The following is a 21,426-nucleotide window of genomic DNA, read 5'->3' on the forward strand; positions in this document are numbered from 1 at the left end:
AAAGAACATTGCAATGGTTTCTGTTGCCAATGAAACATTACAACCAATTATTCCTCTCCTACATTTTATCATAGAAATAAATTGATAGTTATGATAAAGGTGAGATGAGCATATCTCTCCCCCACTCCCATCAGTTTGAAATTTATGCTATGAAAGCCCTATATAAACAGTTCAGCAGACTTCCAACATATGTTAAATCAACTTTTAGGAGGGTCTTCAGACCCACCAAGATCAGACTCCTTCCCCCCACTTCCCTTACTTTGAATAATTAGCTTCTGCAGCATATGGCACACCGCTGTGCATGCTACTGGAAACATTGCACTCCACAGTGAATAGTGCTGACAGGAGAAATGTTAATTCTCTATATTTCCCCATCATTTCATTTTTAATAAACTTGTTCAGTACCAGGTAGGATAAGAATTCTATTTAAAAAGGACTCTGTTTTACCCCACTAGGCAGGCTCTAGTGGTGGGCGTACCATTTCCAGCTGAATGCATGCTGGGAAAACTCACTAAGGGAACATGGCAATGCTGGGGCTGCAACGACAGCAATGAAAAAGGTGGTAAAATCCTGGCATAGAACTAGGCCCAACACCAACGATCCAGGTCCAAACCTGCCCATGGACTGGATTTAGGAAGTGAGTTTGGTCATTATGAAGTAGTGGCTAATGGATAAATTCAAAACTATATCCAAAACCAAACTTCTCCAAAACTCAGGGATGTTTGTAACTTGCCTTTTGAGTTGAGTCTCTCCTTATTTGAAAATGTGCTGAAATCTCCCATGACCTTGTGTATATTCACCACATACACTTAGAGTTAAGATTGTTTAAGATAATTAAAGCATCTAGAGTGCTTCATGCAGAGCTCATAGCTAGTTATCTGGTTCAGCACACTGACAGATGCCATAATATGTGATCTTGAACCAGTGGACTGATGGTCTGATAACCTGTTCTGGATGAAAAAATACCAACTAGTGGATGTTGTGGGTTTTTTGCAGTGGGGCTCCCTGTAAGTCGTCATTGTTTCTTTATTCTAGTCTCATGAAAGATACAGACTTAGCAGTTGTTGCTTCATAGTGACAGCATTGAGAGTGAGGACAGGTCTGCACTTGGATGGAACACCTCCCAGGAGATTCCATTTCTCCAGGAAGTGGTGTTCATCCTCTTGAGTTTGGCCTGAGCTGTTGTCCCAGAAAGAAGATTGAAAACTCTGTGTTGCTGGAGGTGCCGTCTTTTGGTTGTGGGATAAGAGAATCTGACCACTCATTAAAGATCTTTTTGCATAAGAGGAGGGTGTGAAGCCCAGTGACCTGACCAAATTCTGGCAGCTTCAGTTGGATATAGCACACATTTTTTACATTTTTAATTAGATGTGCTCTTCTCCTTCATGTCATCTGCTAAATTTCTGTGTAGTGTTGCAGTGTTCTAATGAGCAGATACCATTCTTCACCCTTGTTTTGGCTGTTACAGTGGTGAATAAAGGGAGCCCTGTGTCTAGTTTGTATATCAGTAGAAGTTTGTAAAACACTTTAATCTGAAAAGACTCCAAAGACCTTTTATAAATGTAAGATAATATCATTTTCTTCGTATTAATTGCCAGCATTACAAGTTGTAGCATTTAGCTCCACCTCAGGGTCTGCAGAGGTAGGGCCCCATATGTTGTTTACCACTAAGTGCTTCCCATTTTCCCCACTGGTTGACACATCCTATATAGCTTTGGTTGATTGGAACAACCTTTAAAACTTTCTCATATAAACAATGTGGGTGAGGTAATATCTTTTATTGGATCAGCGTCTGTTAGTGAGCGAGACAAGCTTCTGAGCCAGCCTCAGGTCCTGAAGAAGAGCTTTGTGTGGCTTAAAAGCTTGTCTCACTCACCAACAGAAGTTGGTCCAGTAAAAGATATTCCCTCCCTCACCTCCTCTCTCTAATATCCTAGGACTGACATAGCTACAACTACATTGCATATAACTTTCTTAAATGGGTGCAGGACTTTATATGACACAGCAGAGTGATGGAGCTTCTTACACTCTGCTCCATACCAGCAACCTTGCACAGTAGACAATCCAACAAGCAAGACGTCATATTCAGGAAAAAATGTAGGCAGTTCAGGTACCCAGGAAGGTTAAACAGTATGTTCAACATTCATTCTGATACTCCTGTGACTGTGTAACAGTCCCAGTAGATCCACCACCAGTACGGAGAGTGACATGACAAAGCAGAGCTGGACACTACAGGCCCAGGCAGTCCTGCAGAGGAAAAGGGTACTGTGTTAAAGCAGTTCCCTGGTACTGTAAGGAGGATGAGCTCTATACCCAGAAAACTTGAGTTGTAGCTCAAGGTGGCCTGTCTTTTTTTTTAATCATCTATGCATCCTATTCCTAAAGATAAAACCTGTAGTAAAGAAATTCATTTCACGAAAGACTTTGTTGCTGGCCTAGGTGACCCACTTCACAAGCTTCCAAATCTCTATAGCATGAGTCTATGCTCTGAAAGATTGATATATATATATATAAAAGGTATTTATCAGGCCACTGCCACATTATATTGATCAAGGTCAGCTGGAAGTGCTTTTTTCTCACTGCAAGGGAAAGGCCTTCTTGACAATGCTCTTGCATGACTCTGATCCCATCTCCCTCCACCCAGTGCAAATCAATCAAGGCAATGACATCATTAGCAAATCTCTTTCCTCATGAACTTAACAGGATGGTTCACCACCACCCCTCTCCCCGTGAGGATGAAGGCGCCTAATGGAATTGCTCAGATTCCCATCACTGACCTAAGTGAGCTACCTGCACACAGAGGAGTAGCCATCAAATCGTATTGTAAAAGAATCTTGCTTAAAGGAAGGAGCTGTAGGTTGTTCTTCTTTTTTATAACTTGTCTCCAGTGTATGCATCTAAGATAAGATCTGTAGGAATAAGCAGCAAACCTCTGAAATATTCCTTAGGGCTGAGGCAAAATTATCAGGATTCCACGGGCTCCAAGCGCCATCTTGTGTTGGAACATGTTTGTGATTTCAGCTTTTATCACCTGCTGTAGTTTAAATTTAATCCAGTAAGAAGCTTTAAATACCAAGAAAGACAGAACATTTCAGTTGCAATGAAGCATAACTGTCCTAACAGAATGTATATGTGAAAATGTCATACTCATAAAATACTCAGACTTTTGTTGAGTAACATTAGAACTATGCACCACACTTGATAGCTGCTTTCAACTACCTGAAAGGGGGTTCCAAAGAGGATGGATCTAGACTGTTCTCAGTGGTACCCGATGACAGAACAAGGAGTAATGGTCTCAAGTTGCAGTGGGGGAGGTCTAGGCTGGATATTAGGAAACACTGTTTCACTGGGAGGGGGGTGAAGCACCGGAATGGGTTCCCTAGGGAGGTGGTGGAATCTCCTTCCTTAGAGGTTTTTAAGGTCAGGCTTGACAAAGCCCTGGCTGGGATGATTTAGTTGGGAATTGGTCCTGCTTTGAGCAGGGGATTGGACTAGATACCTCCTGAGGTCCCTTCCAACCCTGATATTCTATGATTCTGTGATTAACTTATGTCCATTATTTGTCTCACATATTCACCAATGGGGTGGAAAACTTAGAAAGGTTTATGGTCAGTTTGTGCTCTCTTCCCTGCCACCTCTGCCTTCTCTTGTGGTCTCTTTCAGATCCATGCCAGAATTCATTTCCTGCTCCTTCCTGCTCTGTCCTTCCCAGCATGCATCCCCCCAAGCTCACAATTTGGGATCTTTGCATTTACTCTGCAGTTCTTGTATTTGGTGATTTTATATTTGCATGGTTCTGTATTTCTTTTCCAGCCTACATGAAACGACGGCACAGCTCAGTTAGTGACAGTCAACCTTGTGAGCCCTCTTCAGTTGGAATAGACTATAGCCAGGGAGCCAGCCCACAGCCACAGCATCAGCTAAAGAAACCACGAGTAGTGTTGGCACCAGAAGAGAAAGAGGCTCTAAAACGAGCATATCAGCAAAAGCCATACCCATCGCCAAAAACCATTGAGGAACTCGCTACACAGCTCAACTTGAAAACCAGCACAGTGATCAATTGGTTCCACAATTACAGGTACAGTACATGTCCCACACAGCATCTCCAGTGAGCACAATATATACTCTAGCCCTAAAAGGCTGTTTATTTCTATCTGTCTTAACTAGTGCTGGCCAGTGATACAGAAGGGACTGTCTCGTTAGCAAGGAGTTTAGAGTAATAATGATAGTGCAAACAGTATATGCCAGTTTTAAAATAATTCCTGGGAAATAAAAATACCCACATATTGACTTAAATAGTTCTTGTCTGTGTGAAATTCTGCATTTTGATTTGATATGTCAGAGTGGGACTTTAAACTAACAGGGGTCACTGTTGTGGGATATTTATAATTCATATTGTAGTCTACCAGATGGTGTGTACACTACTGCCCTCTATTGGATGGAATCAGAACTATTCTTTTGACATAGGTCCTATAGTGCTGAAAACTAAAGGAGATTTTCCTTTAGCTCAAGATATAGAGACCTGTGATTTGGGACCAGGAGAATGTGTTCTGTCTCCATGAAGTTCCAAATAGTCATGGTGTGCAGCCTAGTGACAACCATGATGTCTGAGGTGGCTGAAAATTTATTACTCTATTATGATAAATCCTTGATTCTCTGATTCATCCTGAAATGAAATGAGATTAGTCTCAATTTAATCCCTTGTTCCCTTTAAAAAGAACCAGAAATTGAGTGCACTGAGTAGTTTCTGACTGCTGAAGACTCAGTGCTTGACCAGCTTGACCACTGAGAAGTAGGACCTGGATAAACACACTCAGATTTCGTCTGAAAGGAATTGATCAGGAATCCTCATCATCTTAACACACTTTTGTCCCAGAAATTGGCACTGGTCAATATAACAGTTATAATTTGAGAGGTAGAAGAAAACATACAAGCCTCAGTCCCTTGCTTTTTGAACCAAGACTCCCTGATTGTTATAGGACAGTTTAAAAAACCTTAACAAACAATTCACATTTTAAAAGATTTCTCCCTCTGAGCTCCTCTCTGCTGCTTCCGAGGCCACTATGGACACAGAAAATGACTCCTTGTTAACAACTGAGCTAAGCAATAGCAATGTGCTGTTCTCACTTATACAGATGAATGAGAGTACACTGGTGACATGTGTTATCTTCCTCATTATCATGAGGTCTTCTGTTAGGCACATTGTGAGAAAGCACGACAAGTCATGATCGATCAGCACATTTAGCCACACCACACTATACATTAACTCAGAATAGTCCTGCAGTTACAGACAACGTAAAATATGTACAAGCGAGGCAGCAACCTAGTCTAATGGTTGGAACACGACATGGAATCAAGAGTTCGGGTTTTGTTGTGTGACTGTGAGCAAGTCATTTATGGCCTGACTGAAGTCAGTGAGATTTTTTTGAGTGCTCAGCACCTCTGAAAATCAAGCTGTGGACTACTACTCTATGCCTCATTCTCACCATCTGAAAAACAAGAATATTAACAAGGGTTTTGTGAACTTGAAGTAATGTCTATGAAATGTTTTTAGAGCCTCAGCAGAAAGGAGTTTTATGAATGTTAGGTATCTTTTATTATTTATTAATATATATAAGGTAGTACAAGAAATGAATTCATGGAACTGAAGAGGTTTCCCTTTCTAATTATAAGGAATCTTGAAAGATAAGAATGTGGGGTGTTTGTTGTATTTTAAAGGCGTCAAGAGCCCATTTTCAAATTTAGCTTGCATTGTGGGTTTTAAATCTTCCATACAACTGCTGTCTGTCCCATTTACAAACCATAGTGTACTGTTTCTCTTTAATTTGATACCTTTTACTTCATTTCTTGCTGTCATGGATTCGGGGTCTCAGGAATCTTGTTACTGCAGTGCTTATCCTTCAGGTATATGGCTTATGCCATACATTCCACAAACTGTTGCTGCATTAGAGTATGCCCTCTCAGCCATCTTTGTGTAAAGAATGTGTGTTGGCACATGTATGTCACTGCAAGAGGCACTATGGAAATACCTGAGAGAGAGAATTTCACTTTGAAATATAAATATTCCGAAAAGATTTCATTGTATCCATAAATACATCGAAACCTTTCTGTTTGTTTCCAGAACTCAAGACTCAGCACATACATAAGAATAATATACATCTGACTGTATTTATTTGCATTACATAAGCTCTCAGAGGCCCCTTTTGAAATTGGGGCCCCATTGTGTTAGAAGCTGTAACAAATACGTGTTAAGAGATGGTCCCTGCCTCAAATGACTTACATTCTAAATAGTGGGAGAGACAAAGGGTGAAAGAAAGGAAGTAGTATTAACCCCATTTTACACATGTGAAATTGAGGCACAGAGATTAAGTGACTTGTTCAAGATCACTTAGAGAGCCTGTGGTAGAGGTAAGAATTAAACCCTGTTCTCTTGAATCTCAGTCCAGTGCTATTAAATTATTAAACTCCATTCAACTTAATTTATAAAAGTTGCAGGAAACATCACTGTATTAAGTGTCTATGATACTGGAAATTGTGCAAAGACATGAACAGTGAACTCCAACACAGTCCCTAGGATAGCCTCATATTTTGAATAACACTGAAGAATGTTGCTGAGTGTGGTTGTAATGGTCTTCATCTTCCACTGATAGGCACTTTCTGTCCAGAATTTCCTAGCTGCTGCCACCAGTTCCTGTTTATTGTGCAGACTTTGTCTCCTAGTTAATGTAGTGCTTGATTGACTTCCAGACCTAGTGTGTTGGGGATCAATTCCAAGGATTTGCACATCCATCAGTCAAGCCCATACTAAATAGAACTGTGGCCAAATATTCAATGAGACTGCTGTGATTCTCTTTCTTAAGTGGAACTGTGATATTTTAAATGACATATTTCTTAGGTGGGCAGACACAAAGTTCTCCATTTCCTTCTCTTGACTCAGGGAAGCACGTCAGGAGCAGTGTGCTTTGGGTCACTGCCTGTAAAGGTAGATTTATAAGAAGTAAATAAAGCCTAGTAATAAACACAAAATGCAGGGAAGTAATGTTAATAGCAAATTAATATTACTACCTATGGTCCCTGGTCTGGTGAATATTATTCTCCGAGGGACATTTATAGACTGGTAATCCCTGAGAAAAGCCATGTCAGCAATTACTGCCGAAGCACTCTACTGTCTCTGAAGCAAGTCAATAATGTCATTAGCTTCAGACACAAAGCAGACGTTCCAGCAGTGTTCTGTTGCTAGTCTGTGTTCTTCCCAGTAAGCATTAGTTCCTGCAAGAAGTTTAAGGTTCTATTGAAAACTTGCTGCAAACATGAAGAGGGTTTTTCATCTGTGACTTGAAAGACAAGGCAGCACTTCTTCATTAACACCAGCGGTATTTTTCTTTTTGACAAAGTTTTCTCTAAATTGTTACTGTGTGTACACTATTCCTGTGCTGAGCTTCATTCTTCTTGTTATCTAGGAACACGGGGCATATCTTGCAGTAGAATGCACAGAGGTCATAAACAATTCTATTAATCACGGTCGAATTACGATTATATAATTGATTTAGTTATCAAGGCTAAGTAAAACCCCAGGACACGCATCATTTCATTTCCCTGTGAGATCCAGGACATTGGGAAACTCCTTATGGGAAGCTCAAATAAAATGACATGTACATTGCTGGGTGATTTTTACACACTTCATGTTGTAGGAAGCACAGCTGACCATTAGATGACTTTTACACATATGTGGAGTGCATTAATTCCCTAGCAGTGCACTGCCTGTTATGTGGTTATTAATGTTCTGAAATTTAAATTTATAAATAAAAAATAAGGCAGAAGTCACACTAGGCTCATAGACTGAAAACCAGTCAGAAAGCTGCACTGCCCTAAAGTTGATTCAGAATTATATTCTTATTTTTGATCAGGGTTTCCTGTTTGTAATAATTATTTTTTCTGTTTTTTGTTTAATTGTAGGCAAGTCATGGCTAATTTTTAGGAGTAGAAATCAGAATGTTGTTGGTGTTTTTGTTTTCCCTCTAATTATATATTGAAAAAATCCCTTCCAAATTCCTGTGCCCTCAGAGCAGAGAGGAATCCGTAGGTTCTTCAGGCACCCTCTGAAACTTCATGCTTTCAGAAGTGAGATTCTTGAGAATGGGAGATCTTTAGGACCTTGTCTCTTGATCCCCCTTTATAATCCATGTATGATCCTTCAAAAATTGTAAATGTCAGTATGTGTGTAACTTGGATTGAAGTTCTCCTAAAGCAACAAGTATTGTTTTAACTAAACTAGAAGGTCTATTTATGATTTAACATGATGTCCTTCTAGAACAATTCTGTTATCTGCACAAAAATTAAATGTACACTGTTTGCATTATTGAACTGAACAGTCAGAAGGAATCAGATTTACAACAATTATATATGCAGTGTTGTTGTAGCCATGTTGGTTCCAGGATATTAGAGAGACAAAGTGAGTGAGGTAATATCTCTTATTGGACAACTTCTCTTTAAATCTCTTAAATTTTGGCATATTGTGAGTACTACCCAAAGTAAAAATGGGGTGCAAATCAAAACCCAGATCCAGACATCCCCTTTCTCTTCCTGCTGCACTTTGGGAGAGTTTCTATATGGATATGGACTTTGTAAGTTGGGCCTAATACAAAGTGCTGTTTAAAAGCAGGTATATGACATATCATAGTAAAGTATTAAAGAAGAGCCTTGACTGCATTTCACGTTTTTTCACATGTTTCTTCAGCTCATCCTTTGAATATATAAACACTTCTAAGGATTCAGATTTGGCACTTCTGTCTGCAGGCCAAGGAAAAAGCTTTTTGTGAATGTTTTCATTTTTTTTGTCAGTTTCTTGAGAAAGCATACATTATATATTACTGTGGTCTATGATTATGAATGACCAGCACCAAACTTATCGTTCTGTTACCATGTCTTCTAGATCTCGCATCCGTCGAGAGCTGTTCATTGAAGAAATCCAAGCAGGAAGCCAGAGCCAGGCTGGATCAAGTGACTCTCCTTCAGCCAGAAGCAGCAGGGCAGTTCACAGCTCTGAGGGAGACAGTTGTGATGGTGTGGACACAGAAGGCCCACCTGAAGGAAAGCAAAGTGGTCTGGAGGTGGACGAGTACAGCAATGCAACCACAAAGTCTCAGGGAGGGCAAGCAGAGTCAGCTTTTGAAGTGGGGGAAGAGGTACCACAAGATGCCAGATCATCAGAGAAAACAGAGTCATTCCATTTGGGAATGGAGAGCCTGGAGGATACTGATGATGAGGGTAGGCTCAAAGCACCACGTCAGAGTTCTCCGCCAGGGTCTCAAAGTTCAGGAGAAACTCTGGAGACAATGCCAAACTCTGCTACAGAAGAGGATGCCTCTACCTCAGCTGCCTCCACCTCAGTCCTTACAGGGGAGAGCTCCTTCAAATCAAAAGAAAGTTCAGAGAAAATATTGAGTGTGCCAAGTACAAGTTCCACATTGGCTGCAGGCTCACAGAAAGCCAATTCTATTCAGAGTTTATTCAGCTTTTCCGAGGTAGCAAGCTCCAAGAACACGCGGGACAACACCTTGAGGAAAAAGAAAGCAGCAAACTTGAACAACATAATACACCGTTTAGAGAAGGCCGCTAGTCGAGAAGAGCCCGTTGAATGGGAATTTTGAGATTAAACTCACCCAACTCTAGAGAGCTGGGAAAGTTAAACTGGACTTCTACTGGTTTATTGTGTTGCGCACTTACCGCCCTGCAGGCCACAGGGCAAAAACGCCATAGGCCAAGGTGCATATAGAAAACAAAAGGAGCGTAAAGCCCAATTTATGTTTGTGTTTTCAAGGAAGAAAACTGAAATGTGTGGTCAAGCTTTTTTGTACCCTGAAGTGTTTTTATTAATGCCCTAAGTGATTTCCACAATTTCTGGAATAACTCATACAGCTTTGCCTTGTGCCCTCCTCTTTGGTGTGGGCTTTAAAAAAACAAAAACACAAAAAAAAATCAAACCCACATATTTAAAGGGGGCTTTTTATCTGCCATCTAATGGCTACAGAGCGATAATACACTATTATCTTCTTAAACCAGGAAAAAAGGGGAGATTTTTCAAAAAGGAAAAATAAAAAGTTTTTTGTAGCTGTTCAGTTGCCACTAAGAGATTGCACAGTCAACCGACTCTAAACACACTAGTTTGGATTCCTAAATATTTTCAAGAAAAGAAAAGAATTGTGTTGTTTGAAACTTTGAATTAAAAAAACCACATGTACTCCACATATTTTTTAACAAAACAAAAAAAGTCACATCAGGAAAATATCTTAATTTGTGGTAGCTGACTTAGTGTTTTCTTGTAAGTGAAATAGAATATTGACACGTAGTGCACATTGTTTCATAGCTTTAACTGATTCTGGTCTTTTGCAGACCAGAATTTGTTTAATACACTCCATTTTAGGCCAAATCAGGACAAAAAAAATCTGAATCTAGGTATTTTATAATCTGCTTTTTAACCTCTAACCACAGAGCACGCTGATCAGACCTCATATCCAGGAGGTTTAGGAGACAACTTAGAATAGCATGTACTTGATCATTTCATTTGACTTGTAGTATATCTAGTACCTTTTTGTTTAAGAAAGAGAAATGAAAAAAGTTGGCCAGTAACATTTCAGCCTGCAGCTCTGAGGACATATTTTACAACCTGAAGCATTCAACTAACTTGAAATCAGTTAGTTTCATTTACATGTGTAACTGATAACACACACCACTAAGAAGGAATTGGGGCCTGCCTCAGATGAAGAGATTTCTTCCTACAATAGGTTGCCCTTTACTGACTCTCTTCCCACCATAAGCACTGATTTAAATGTTTTAGTTTGTGGGAAGTTTATTTTTGTGTAGAAAAAGAATACATTGCAGGTATCAGATGGGGTTTGACCAAGATGTAAATAGCCCAAACTCCAAACCAAAATACTCGTGCTCTGGAATCCAAGTCCAGACTATTCCACCCTTCGGAAATTTAGCCTCTTCAGATTATTTTATGCACAGCATAAAACTGATCAAAGTACAAATCAAATTCTGACTTGTCTCTAACTCCTCCTGTTGTCTATATGTATATGCGTGAGCATAGAGGTGTGTGGAAGGATGTGTGTGTGTGAGTGTGTGCGTGCAATTTTATACGTCTGTGTATTTTCTTATGTACTTGTGCACACATAGAGTGCATTACTGCCACCTTTTTTCAATAAGCTGTTTTATCAGTTATGGCTTCTACAAGTTTGCTAATTTAGACTCCTTTATTGCCATATCTTTAAAACTAACAATAGATGATTTCGGTATATATATATATATTTTTTTTTGCTTATTTATAGGTGCTGTATTTTATTATCTGATTGTTAGGAAGGGATGAAAGGGGGCAAATATTCTTTAGAGGGATAGACTGCCGGCAGTATTGGGTATAATTTACAAGATGTAGTTGTCATACTGTATATTATTGATTGAAGACTTTTTGACCGTATTGTGTATCATTGAAACCTTTGTCTTAGGTCAGCATCTTTTGATGACACTTTAATGGTGCATTCATTACTTCTTAAGTTTAATTAATATTACTTTTTTGATTTTTGGAGGGTGGGGAAAGGAGTTCCAATTTTAAAGGTATGCTCCCAATATTACACCTCAGTGTGCTTGTATTAATTAACTAATAGGACTTTGACTGTACGATGTGAACCCACATTTCTTGCATGATGTTTTAGAAGTGATGTATTTCATTTACAGTCTCAATGTGCAACAGCAGCACTTAGTTCAGGTTTTCACAAATTAAGCGTCACTACACTATTAGCCTTTTCATGAATGCGAAAAGAAGGCTCTAGGAGGCTGAAAGGCAGAGATTTATTTACCTGTTTTTACTGTCACAGTCGTTTCAAATTACCTGCTTGGGTAACCAGAGACTTAGCTTGTGGTGCACGACTCAAATTTGATAAACAGAGACCACAACTAGCCCTTTCTGTGGTGAGCTGAAGAGAAAATTAGGAACATGTGATTGCATTATCTAGAATCACTGTGACTTCTACTTAAAGAGACATAACGTTTGGCTGAGAAAACTTCCAGAAAAGGACATGGTAAATCAAAACATTACCATTAGAAATCTTCTCTTCACCATAGTGTCTCCTTAAAAGCAAATGTTTTGACTTGGTTTATAAAAGTCATCTCCATTTATGAATGTGTGTCCCATTCAAATATATGTACTTGAACATGGGTAACAATGAAATATAAACATCTTCAGTTCAGCCAAGAGACAGAACTTATAATTAGACAAATCCAGATATTGTCTTACATTCTAACTTAATCAGTTTTCTTTGTTTACATTAGAACAATATATTTGCCATGCGTTGCCACCCTCTATTTCTAGCAGGTTGATATCTGGGTGCTTGATGCAGTCAAGTGGTTAAATTTTGCTTGCTTGTAGGTTATGGGCTTTTTTTGTTTTGTTTGTTTTTTTCCTATTTATTATTTTGCTTAATTAAGGTCCCCAGACCTGTTTTTGAATAAGTGTGTCTGTTTATTGCATTCAATAATGCTTACTGAGAGCTGTCACTGAAAGCAAAATTTTATTAATAGGATGAACCCAAATGCAGCAGTAAGGGTTAATCTCTCTTCTTGATAAGCAATACTTAAGTGCCTTCAAAAGTATCCTTTTTGTTCTTTCGTTTTGTAGTTTTCAGGTTTCTGCTAATTACATTAGAGGAGCCAAACACTCAAAAATGTCTGCTTATTTTTGTTAATGCTATGTCAATTTTCTAAAAGCATATTTGTAGCTCTCCTGTAGAGGATGTTTCCTTTATAACACTAACAGTGAAATGTAAACTCTATTATACCACTTACAATGCATAGAATTTTGTTGAATGAAGACAGCACTTGTAATTCATAAATCACCCCATTCTGCCAAGGGCTGTCATCAGTATTTATTATAAAATTAGTCAGATAAAATGCTCTTGGTATTCCCTATATTTTGGCACTTTATTAATGCTTTAGTTCCTTTTGTCATTTCATGCATAATATCATACGTAGAAAGTACGTAAAACTATTAGAATGCCATTGGGATGACTCCAAGCTTCCAGTTAGGAATCACGTTACAATTCTTTGACAGATACCTTACCTTACTCTCCTGTTTGGAGATTTTTTTCCTTACTAGTTTTCCAAATTGGCAAGACCTCCCTGGTTGAAAAAGGGTTAAATTGCATCTGTGGTGAATGATTTTTAGCTATATTTCTTCATGGTAATGAAGGATGTTGTTTAAATTTAATGTTGTTGGGGAAATTAGTATTACGCTCCTAGTCTTCATTACCTGATAAAGATCTACTGGGGAAGTAATGTAAAAAGAGTTGGACTCTTCAGTGCTTTCTAGTTGTTAATTAGTTGAGAGTAACAAAGGTGAAAGGATGTATAAGGTGCCACATGTTCAACATGTGGGGCTGTTCTCTATGCACAGTTATATTATAGAGTTAAGACGACTGAAAATGGAGCACTTGCTGAAGGCATGCTGTTCAGTACTTTTCCAGATAGATAAAAGCACATATAGGTCTCTAGCATTACAGGTTTTCTGCAGACTGTTTCCATTTTTATGTTCTTTAAAAGCCTTTTTTAAAAACCCTTGTTTCTCTTTATAGTTCAGACTTTGTCTAAAGCAATGGAGGGATAGGCCCCAGGCTGTTTTAACAAATATTTTTATACTGATGGTAAAATTCTGTCATTTTTATCTCTGGACGGATAGTGCTAAAAGGAGAGAACAATATTGAGATTTAATGAAGTGTGATGGTCTCTTTTATTATCGTGTTAATGGAGAGCGGATGAAGCGTGCCTCTGATTATAATTGTTCCATTTTTATAAATACGATTTTCTTTATCTGTGGAATCACAAGATTTTTCTTACTGATAACAGAAGAAAAAGGGTTTTGTTAAAGTAGCTATTGAATGCCATAGAACTTGATCATTGTAGTTTAGCTTGCACTCCTGCAAAATTTATAAATAGACTTTATGGGTAGAGTCACTCCATAAGGAGCCTTGCATTGGTATGCTCTATCCATATCATCTGTCCAGGAGCTGTTTCACAATAAGCTCTTTACTAGAATAAGATGTCTCAAAGTAAACATCGCATGCCTTTCTCGTTAGGTAAGAGGTTTTTGTATTCATTTTTAACATAACCTTCATGTGGGGAGGCTATAGTGAAGGAGTTAATGAACACTACAGAATTCTATGCAATATTCTCTAGTCATTATTTAAAAACGTTACCATTTTGCAGTCTTTTAAAAGTGAAAACCGCGATCTAGAGAGAAAGTGTGTCATCTCAGTGTTTGCGCAAAGTGAAATTATAATACTGATTAATTTAAATAAATTAGAGTTAGGGGAAAATCTGACAGAATAATGTGATAAATATAATAAAAAAGATTGCAGTCCCCACTAGCAATGCTGCAGTCCAGGGTCTGTCAGAGTTTCCATCTTAAAATCCCTAATTTCAAGGGTTTTAGAACTCTGCTGTAAAACGAAAAAAATTGCTCTTGGCAGGAACTTAGTAGTTTAGAAATGGAAAAACATTTTGACCATATTTAAATTATAAAAATACCAAAAAAGTAATTGGTTTCAGATGCATTTTTGCACTTAAATCCAAAACAGCTTCCTTATTTAAACTGAAATGTCATTAGTAATAGGGACTAATGCCGTCACCAGGGTTACTAAGAAATCAGCAGTGTTATGTAGCAAAGTGATTCATTGTAAATGCAATAAATAAATATATTCATAAAGATTTTTGACATGCAGATGGAGGATCTGTTTGTTTCTTCTTTTTCCTTTTAAGCAAGTGAGTTCTTTAAATCATCTCTCTTGCTTATATTACAGCCCATGTATACTGAGTCTTAAAATCACTCCCTATACTTGAGTTCCATAGGTTCTAATTGTGAGGATTTCCTGTAGATCGTAAGAAAGATATAGAGAGAGGAAGAAAAGCTGTCACTTGGTCTTAGGCCTGATCTTATGTCCACTGAAATCAATGGAAAGTCTTTCCTTTGATTTCAGTGGGTTCAGCCCCTAACAAGACATGCTGCTCATATCTGACCTTATACAGACATAACAAGTGTAAAACGCAGCATTTAGTTTAATTTACTATTATGCTAGGCCTTCCAGTCTCCATGGCACATTCTGTGGTCCCTCTGGCCAAGCACTAACATGTCTTCCTCCATGTCATACATACAATCAAACAGTTTTAAATTAAAGAGCCTGTAAAAATTCTGTATAATATAAGATTTTCAAAAAGTACCGAGCAACTTAAAATATAACTCCAAATTACTTTAAATAATGAAAATAAACATTAGCGTGGGACAGCTGGGTTCCATTCTTGGCTCCGTCATTGGGGTGACGTTGGCCAAGTCACTGCCTCTCTTTGCCTCAGTTTCCCCATCAGTAAAATGGGGATAGTGATACTGACCTCTTTTGTAAAGTGCTTTGAGATCTATGGATGAAAAGCACTATATGAGAGTTTGGTTTGTATTATTCATCTAAAATCATTTTATTTTCTTCCCCTATTCATTTTTGTGGCTTTAATATAGTAGATATTGAATAAACCATGTATTAAATATATGTAACAATAGACTTTTAAGAAAAATAAGTCCATTGTTACCATATCTATCCAGATACTATTATGGCCTTTATCACCCCAGTATCTGAGCTGCTAAATTTTGTGTGTAATGCAATATGCCATATCCTATTAATGTACAGTGATTAAAAGACCCTCCTTTGGGGAGGGTCAGCTATAGGCTCCTGCAGTCCTTAAAAACTCAGTTAAGCCCTGAAAATATATCTTAAGTGGTGCTTTGGTTTTGTGATGGCCCTCAGGTATGAATTTCATCCTGATAGAGCTGTTCTTTGGCATACATGAAATGAATTATTTGGTCTCAGGTCAGTTCCTCATAGAGAAGTGTTCAGATCACAAAAATTAACCATACAACTTTTACTAATTGGTACCCTTATTAGCATCCTCTGTAAAGGCCAAGAATTGATTGGCCGTGGAGACTAAACACCCTCCTCACCCCTTCTGTGTCAGGCCAAAGGCACGCTGACAGAGAGGGGGAAGCGTGCACTGCTGTACCTGTTGTGTGGATAAAAAATGGACTTGAGTCACCAGGGTTGTCAGTTCATCACAATTCATGAGCATATTCAGGCACAAATATGTGTAGAAGGAAGAATGTCTACTTAAAAATTATACGGGGATTATTTAATCTTTTATTTTTGGATAGATGTATGCCAGAGGACAAGTTTTGCCATCATACAAGCATGCAACTCCCATTGACTTCAGTGGAAATCATGCATGTCCAAGAGCACAATCTAGAGCTCTTTCTAGATTCTTTCTATTACTAAATCTGGCGACTTTGCTGTATCACTTCAGTTTCTCTATTAAACTGAAACAGTCAAGTGAGCCCTGACCATATAAAAGTAAAATGACAAACAGTCATATTAGGAAACTATCATAAATACTAACTGCTGCCCCACTTCCCCCAGTCCATCCATTAAAGGCATATCTATGGCTGTTCATTTTATTTTTGGAGATATTTGTACTACCAAGTAAAGTACTCACTCAAAGATCCCTGGAAAGTGGAGAAGAATCCCAGGAATTTCCTAAGTAGTGGTGACAGGAGTTCTTTGCATAGTTACTGTGTAATTTTGTGGTAATGTTTGTAACAGCACAATCTTTCTATTGGTAACAATAATATGTTAATTGTGTTATCACCTTCTAGCTGTGCAGGTCAATAATATGCATTTTTTAAAGTTTTTAAACACGTATACTTACACTATTCCTGTTTGGAAAAGTTGCTAAATATGTAGCATATTTACAATATAGGCCTTAGTGGCTCAGTAAGGAATTGCTACAGTCTATCAGGTAAATTATATGCATTGGGGCATGGGTGGATGGCAGGTTTAAAAATGTTATTTACATGCTAATATGTATATTAATGCATAGAGTGCCAGTTTCCCACTTGCTAGGCAAAATCCACATTGCAAGAAAGTGACTGCAGGCTTCTGAGGGATCAGATCGTTTGAACATGCGGGTTTAATTAACATGAAGAGAAAAATTCACATTTAGAATACATAAAAATAATTTCAAGGGTCTGGCTGAAATGTACAAAAGCTAGATAATTTAGAACTAAGGATGAAATCATGTCCTAAACTCGCTCTGTAACTGTATAAATAGGTTTTCTTTGATATGGCTATCAGGAACCTCATGTACTAAGCACTCTTCCTTGTACAATATGAGCTGCTATGCCTACATACAGTATGGTCAGTTAAAGGGAGCAGGATTCCATCCTTTAAAAAAGGTTTTAAAAAAGAGAGAATTTTTCAGTAAATTAAACCAAGTGACAAATCAAAACCAGCAATTCATCTCTGGTGCCCCTGCATCCTTAAAATTCTACTTCTGAGGTGTATATAACTGAAATTGCATATTATGAGTTCCTCTCAGGGGACTTTGTTTGCTTTGGAGGACTAAGCATTTAACTGGCTTTATAAATCCAATCCTACATATGTGGAACTAAGAAAAGTATATCTAGATGTGTTATAAGATTGGTACTCAGGGTTCACTCTGCATTTCTCTGGCTTTTGTTAGTTTCCATTAGACCCTTAGTATTATTTGTGTGTAAATTAATTAGCTTTAAAGAAAGTGTTTCCAAAGCACCTAGTTACCTCTGAATGCTAGTATAGTATATACAGTAAGTGTTCTAGATAAACTAGCTTAAAGGAGGGCAGGTGAAGAATAAGCAACACAACTATATTGTGCTGTTGGGTGGGGGTTTTTTCTGTCCCCACTTTCCCCTCCATAAGATGCTTCCATTCTTTTTTCATCCTCGGGAATGAAGAAGTTCACGGATTTCCTGTTTGTTTGTTCTTGGGGGGGGGGCACGAGCGAGGGGGAGGGGAGGTTTTTTATTATTTTGAAATGTTTTTAATTTAAGCAATATTATTACACAGTTTCCTAGAAGCGTTTAGCCTATACTTCTTTCATAAAATGTACTATTTATCAAACTTTCTGTAATCAGAAAGATAACGTGCCTTATCTTCTCATCTCTTCATTGAGAATAATCTAAAGCACAGTAATCTAGATTTCAGCATACGCAAGAGCCTACTTTTTATTTCAGAAGAAAAGACCAATCAAGGTGCATTTCAGTAGCCCAGGGCCACTAATCCCTTTGATAAAGAGCACTTAATACTACTGTGCATTTAAAACTTTGTGCAATAGAAGTTCTAGTTTTATATTTAGGAGCTAACACACTGTACACCCAATGTAGGCAAATGTAAGCTTTAGTCTAGGAGGATTCAGGTGACTGAAGAGTATATTCACACTGGTTATATTTGCATGATGACATTTTGGAATAAATAGTCCACCATTGTGCAACAATCTCTCTTACATTCATAACAACAGTCTCTGAAAAAACATACTAATGGGTCTCTCAGTGAGCATTTAAAAAACTTGATTGGTCAAGCACCCATGTGATCTCCAGCTGTGGCTAACTTTCACCATGTTCTTACATAACTTTAAAATAAGCACTTGTGTGTTCATTTCAACTTCCTGAGCCATTTCCTCTTCAAATGGTGATACATCGTAAGGTCATTCCAGTCTAACTGGGACTTGTGAAGAATAGGGTTTTTTTTTCTCTACATCACACTCCTACCTCCTCAGTTTGTACTAGCACTTGTTTATTTCTAAAACTCACTCTTTACACAGCAACATATGTCTAATTATATAAAATTCATTATTAGAACAAAACAAAATTCTGGTCTTTCCTATTTATAGTGAGATTACTTTAAAATGCCTTTCAGAGATTTTTATATAAACACAACAGAAATATACATATCACTTCTTATTGCTTAAACAGACATAGATGGTCCAAACTCATTCTATTCCGTTCTGTTTAGAAGAATTGGCCTGCTCTGGGAATTGGATGGGTTGGCATGTACTTAACTGATTAATACCCATATCAATATGTTGTGTTTTCTGGAGCAATCCACTTAAAGGACTCTGTGTAAATGTCTACTAAATATTTGTATTTAAATATTAAAAACCATTTAGTATTGAGATTTAAAAGACTCAGAAGTGAGGGAAGAGACTCCGATATAAAGAGAGACAAAAAATACCGTAAGCCTCCTAGAGCCTCTGTTAAGATTTCATGAAGACGCAATATCCCTTTTTCAAGGTACATTGCAATCTGCTTAAGAGTATTACTTTAAAACGAGAGACTGGTTTTCTATGATGTTCATCTTTGTTGGCATATGTTTTAATTTCTGCATCCATAACTATTTTTTCTTATATATAAAGTTGGCTAAAACAATCTTGTGCAGCAACAACTCTTCCTGGTATGAAATATGAATATACTAGCTGTAAATTTGTATCTGTGCTGGAGTTGTTTGGTTTCCTTGCAACGTAGAAACACATTAAGACAAGCATTCTGTGGGTAGGTAACAGTTTGAGAGAGAGCTGCTTAAGCAACAAGAGAAATGTTGCTTTAGAAATAGCCCTGTTTGTATGAGGGAGGGATGTGTCTGCTTGGGGGACGATGTCAAGGGCCATCAGTAAGCGCTGAACCAGCATAAAGAGCCTTACAGAAGGCAAAGATGTAAGGAGCTGGGATTGTTGCATGGCGCATCACCTCCTCTGTGGATTGGAAGCAAACTTGCACTTTGCCTCTTTTTTTTTTTTTTTGAGGATGTCCCACTAAGAACATCAGATTAATTTTTCAGAAATAACATTTTCCCAATGCCGTGACTTTCTCCTTCTGGTGTAGTTAGAGGGGGGAGAGGCCCTACATTAAACTATTAGGTAATTTCTGCGAAAGGTTTTCATTTCTATCTATCAGAATAGTCTATGCATTTCTGTGTTGAAAGCCGTTTCCTGCTGTTCCTTTTAAGAAAACAGGCACTGTCTGTCCCACTCTCTGTAAATGCTCCAAGAATGTCAAGTGTGTGAATTTGGACGTTAAATCCAAAGTAAATTAAGACTAACTTGTTTGGGAGTGGAAGTGCTTTTGTTTTTTAAAATTGTTTCCCTCATGTCCCTTTTCATTTTTATTAAGAAATTAACTCTTTGCATTTGTGCAATAACTACTTGCCATGATAATGGGCAGCCTTTTGAAATGAATGCCCTGACTACTAACACAGCACAAGATGAACTCAGACAGACAAAGTGGTGTACTTTTTCCTGAGAACTTTTTTGTTTTTAAGTAATAAGCTGAGTTTTACCCCCGTGTATTGTGGTGTCTTACATTTTTAGCAGTATTTTATATTTTTTTCTGTAACGCACTAAGTCTTAGACATTTTTAGAGCTTGTTTGTTATGTTCACAATCACAGATTTAAAAAAAAATCCTCACAAAGAACCAATTGACCAAAAAAAGTGTCATTTTTTTTTTGTACAAGTAGCTTTGAGAAGCCCACATTGTGTTGCTGTGACTCATCTTTTGTAACATTTTATTTCTTGGTATTTGTTTAAACATAAAAGTAAAAGTTTATATGGCTGGCAGTAGCGGGGAAGTGCTCCCTCCGTCAGCGGAATGGCATTGTTTCTTCTGTCTTTGTTTGGTTAGCCATATAATGTTTGTTCTCAGCACTGTACAACGGTCCCTATATGATATGGAGAAGCAATATCACTGTATGAAACTCACATGATGTATTATTATTATTATTCACTAGCACCCTAGGTGTGATAATTGAAGTAAATATCTTTTATACAAACACAATTATGTGTGGGTCGTCTTTATTAAGGTGAGAGTCAAGACCTGATGGTCAAAGCAGCAAACATTTACATTGGTGGTTTTGATCATTTTGCTAATCAGTAGGGGTTTGTTTTTTTTTGTTGGTAATTGACTTTTCTAGCTTTGTATCTTGATTTCACTGAAGAATCTGTTTTCAGTATCTTAAATACTTTAAGTGGCTAACCTTAGAATCTAGTCTCTCTCCAAGTAAATTCAGTGTAAAGATTGCCTTTGCAGTGTGAGTAGGATTGGATACTTAGGCAGCAAAGAATGGTTACATTCTGAACTTGAGGAGAGAGATGAGAACCAAAATAGCATGTTCGATTTTTTTTTTTTGTAAAATCATCATTGATTGTTGAGATTACCAGTGACTTATGATCAGAAGTGCTTACCATTCAAAAATGTAGATGTGGCAGAACTTTGGCCAATATTTGGCTTGTATTTTGACTGCATTTTTTTTCAGATATTCATAAAGAAAATTGCTTGCTCTTGTGGTGCCTTAAAATGTTAGCAGGCTCTTTTTTCCTGTAAATATATTGAGGGCTTGCTACAGGTGTGGAATAGAAATTTTGATATTAAAGTACAGTTATTTAGATTCAACAATGAAGTTTTTTGAAAAAACAGTAGAAATCTGTAGCTTGAAATGTCTTCAAATTCAGTTGTAATGCATATTTGTTTCACA

General features: G+C 37.7%; 1 protein-coding gene across 1 annotated transcript in view; it reads left to right on the forward strand.

The window, feature by feature from the left end:
- Positions 1–20,729, forward strand: part of CUX1 (cut like homeobox 1) — a 356,919-nt gene extending 336,190 nt beyond the window's left edge. The window contains 2 exon segments of the mRNA XM_030536988.1: positions 3,814–4,078; positions 8,933–20,729. Coding sequence (XP_030392848.1) covers positions 3,814–4,078; positions 8,933–9,650 — 983 coding nt within the window. The 3' untranslated portion in view covers positions 9,651–20,729.
- The last annotated feature ends 697 nt before the right edge of the window (positions 20,730–21,426 follow it).

Source organism: Gopherus evgoodei, chromosome 17, assembly GCF_007399415.2.
Source record: "Gopherus evgoodei ecotype Sinaloan lineage chromosome 17, rGopEvg1_v1.p, whole genome shotgun sequence".
Lineage (NCBI taxonomy): Eukaryota > Metazoa > Chordata > Testudines > Testudinidae > Gopherus > Gopherus evgoodei.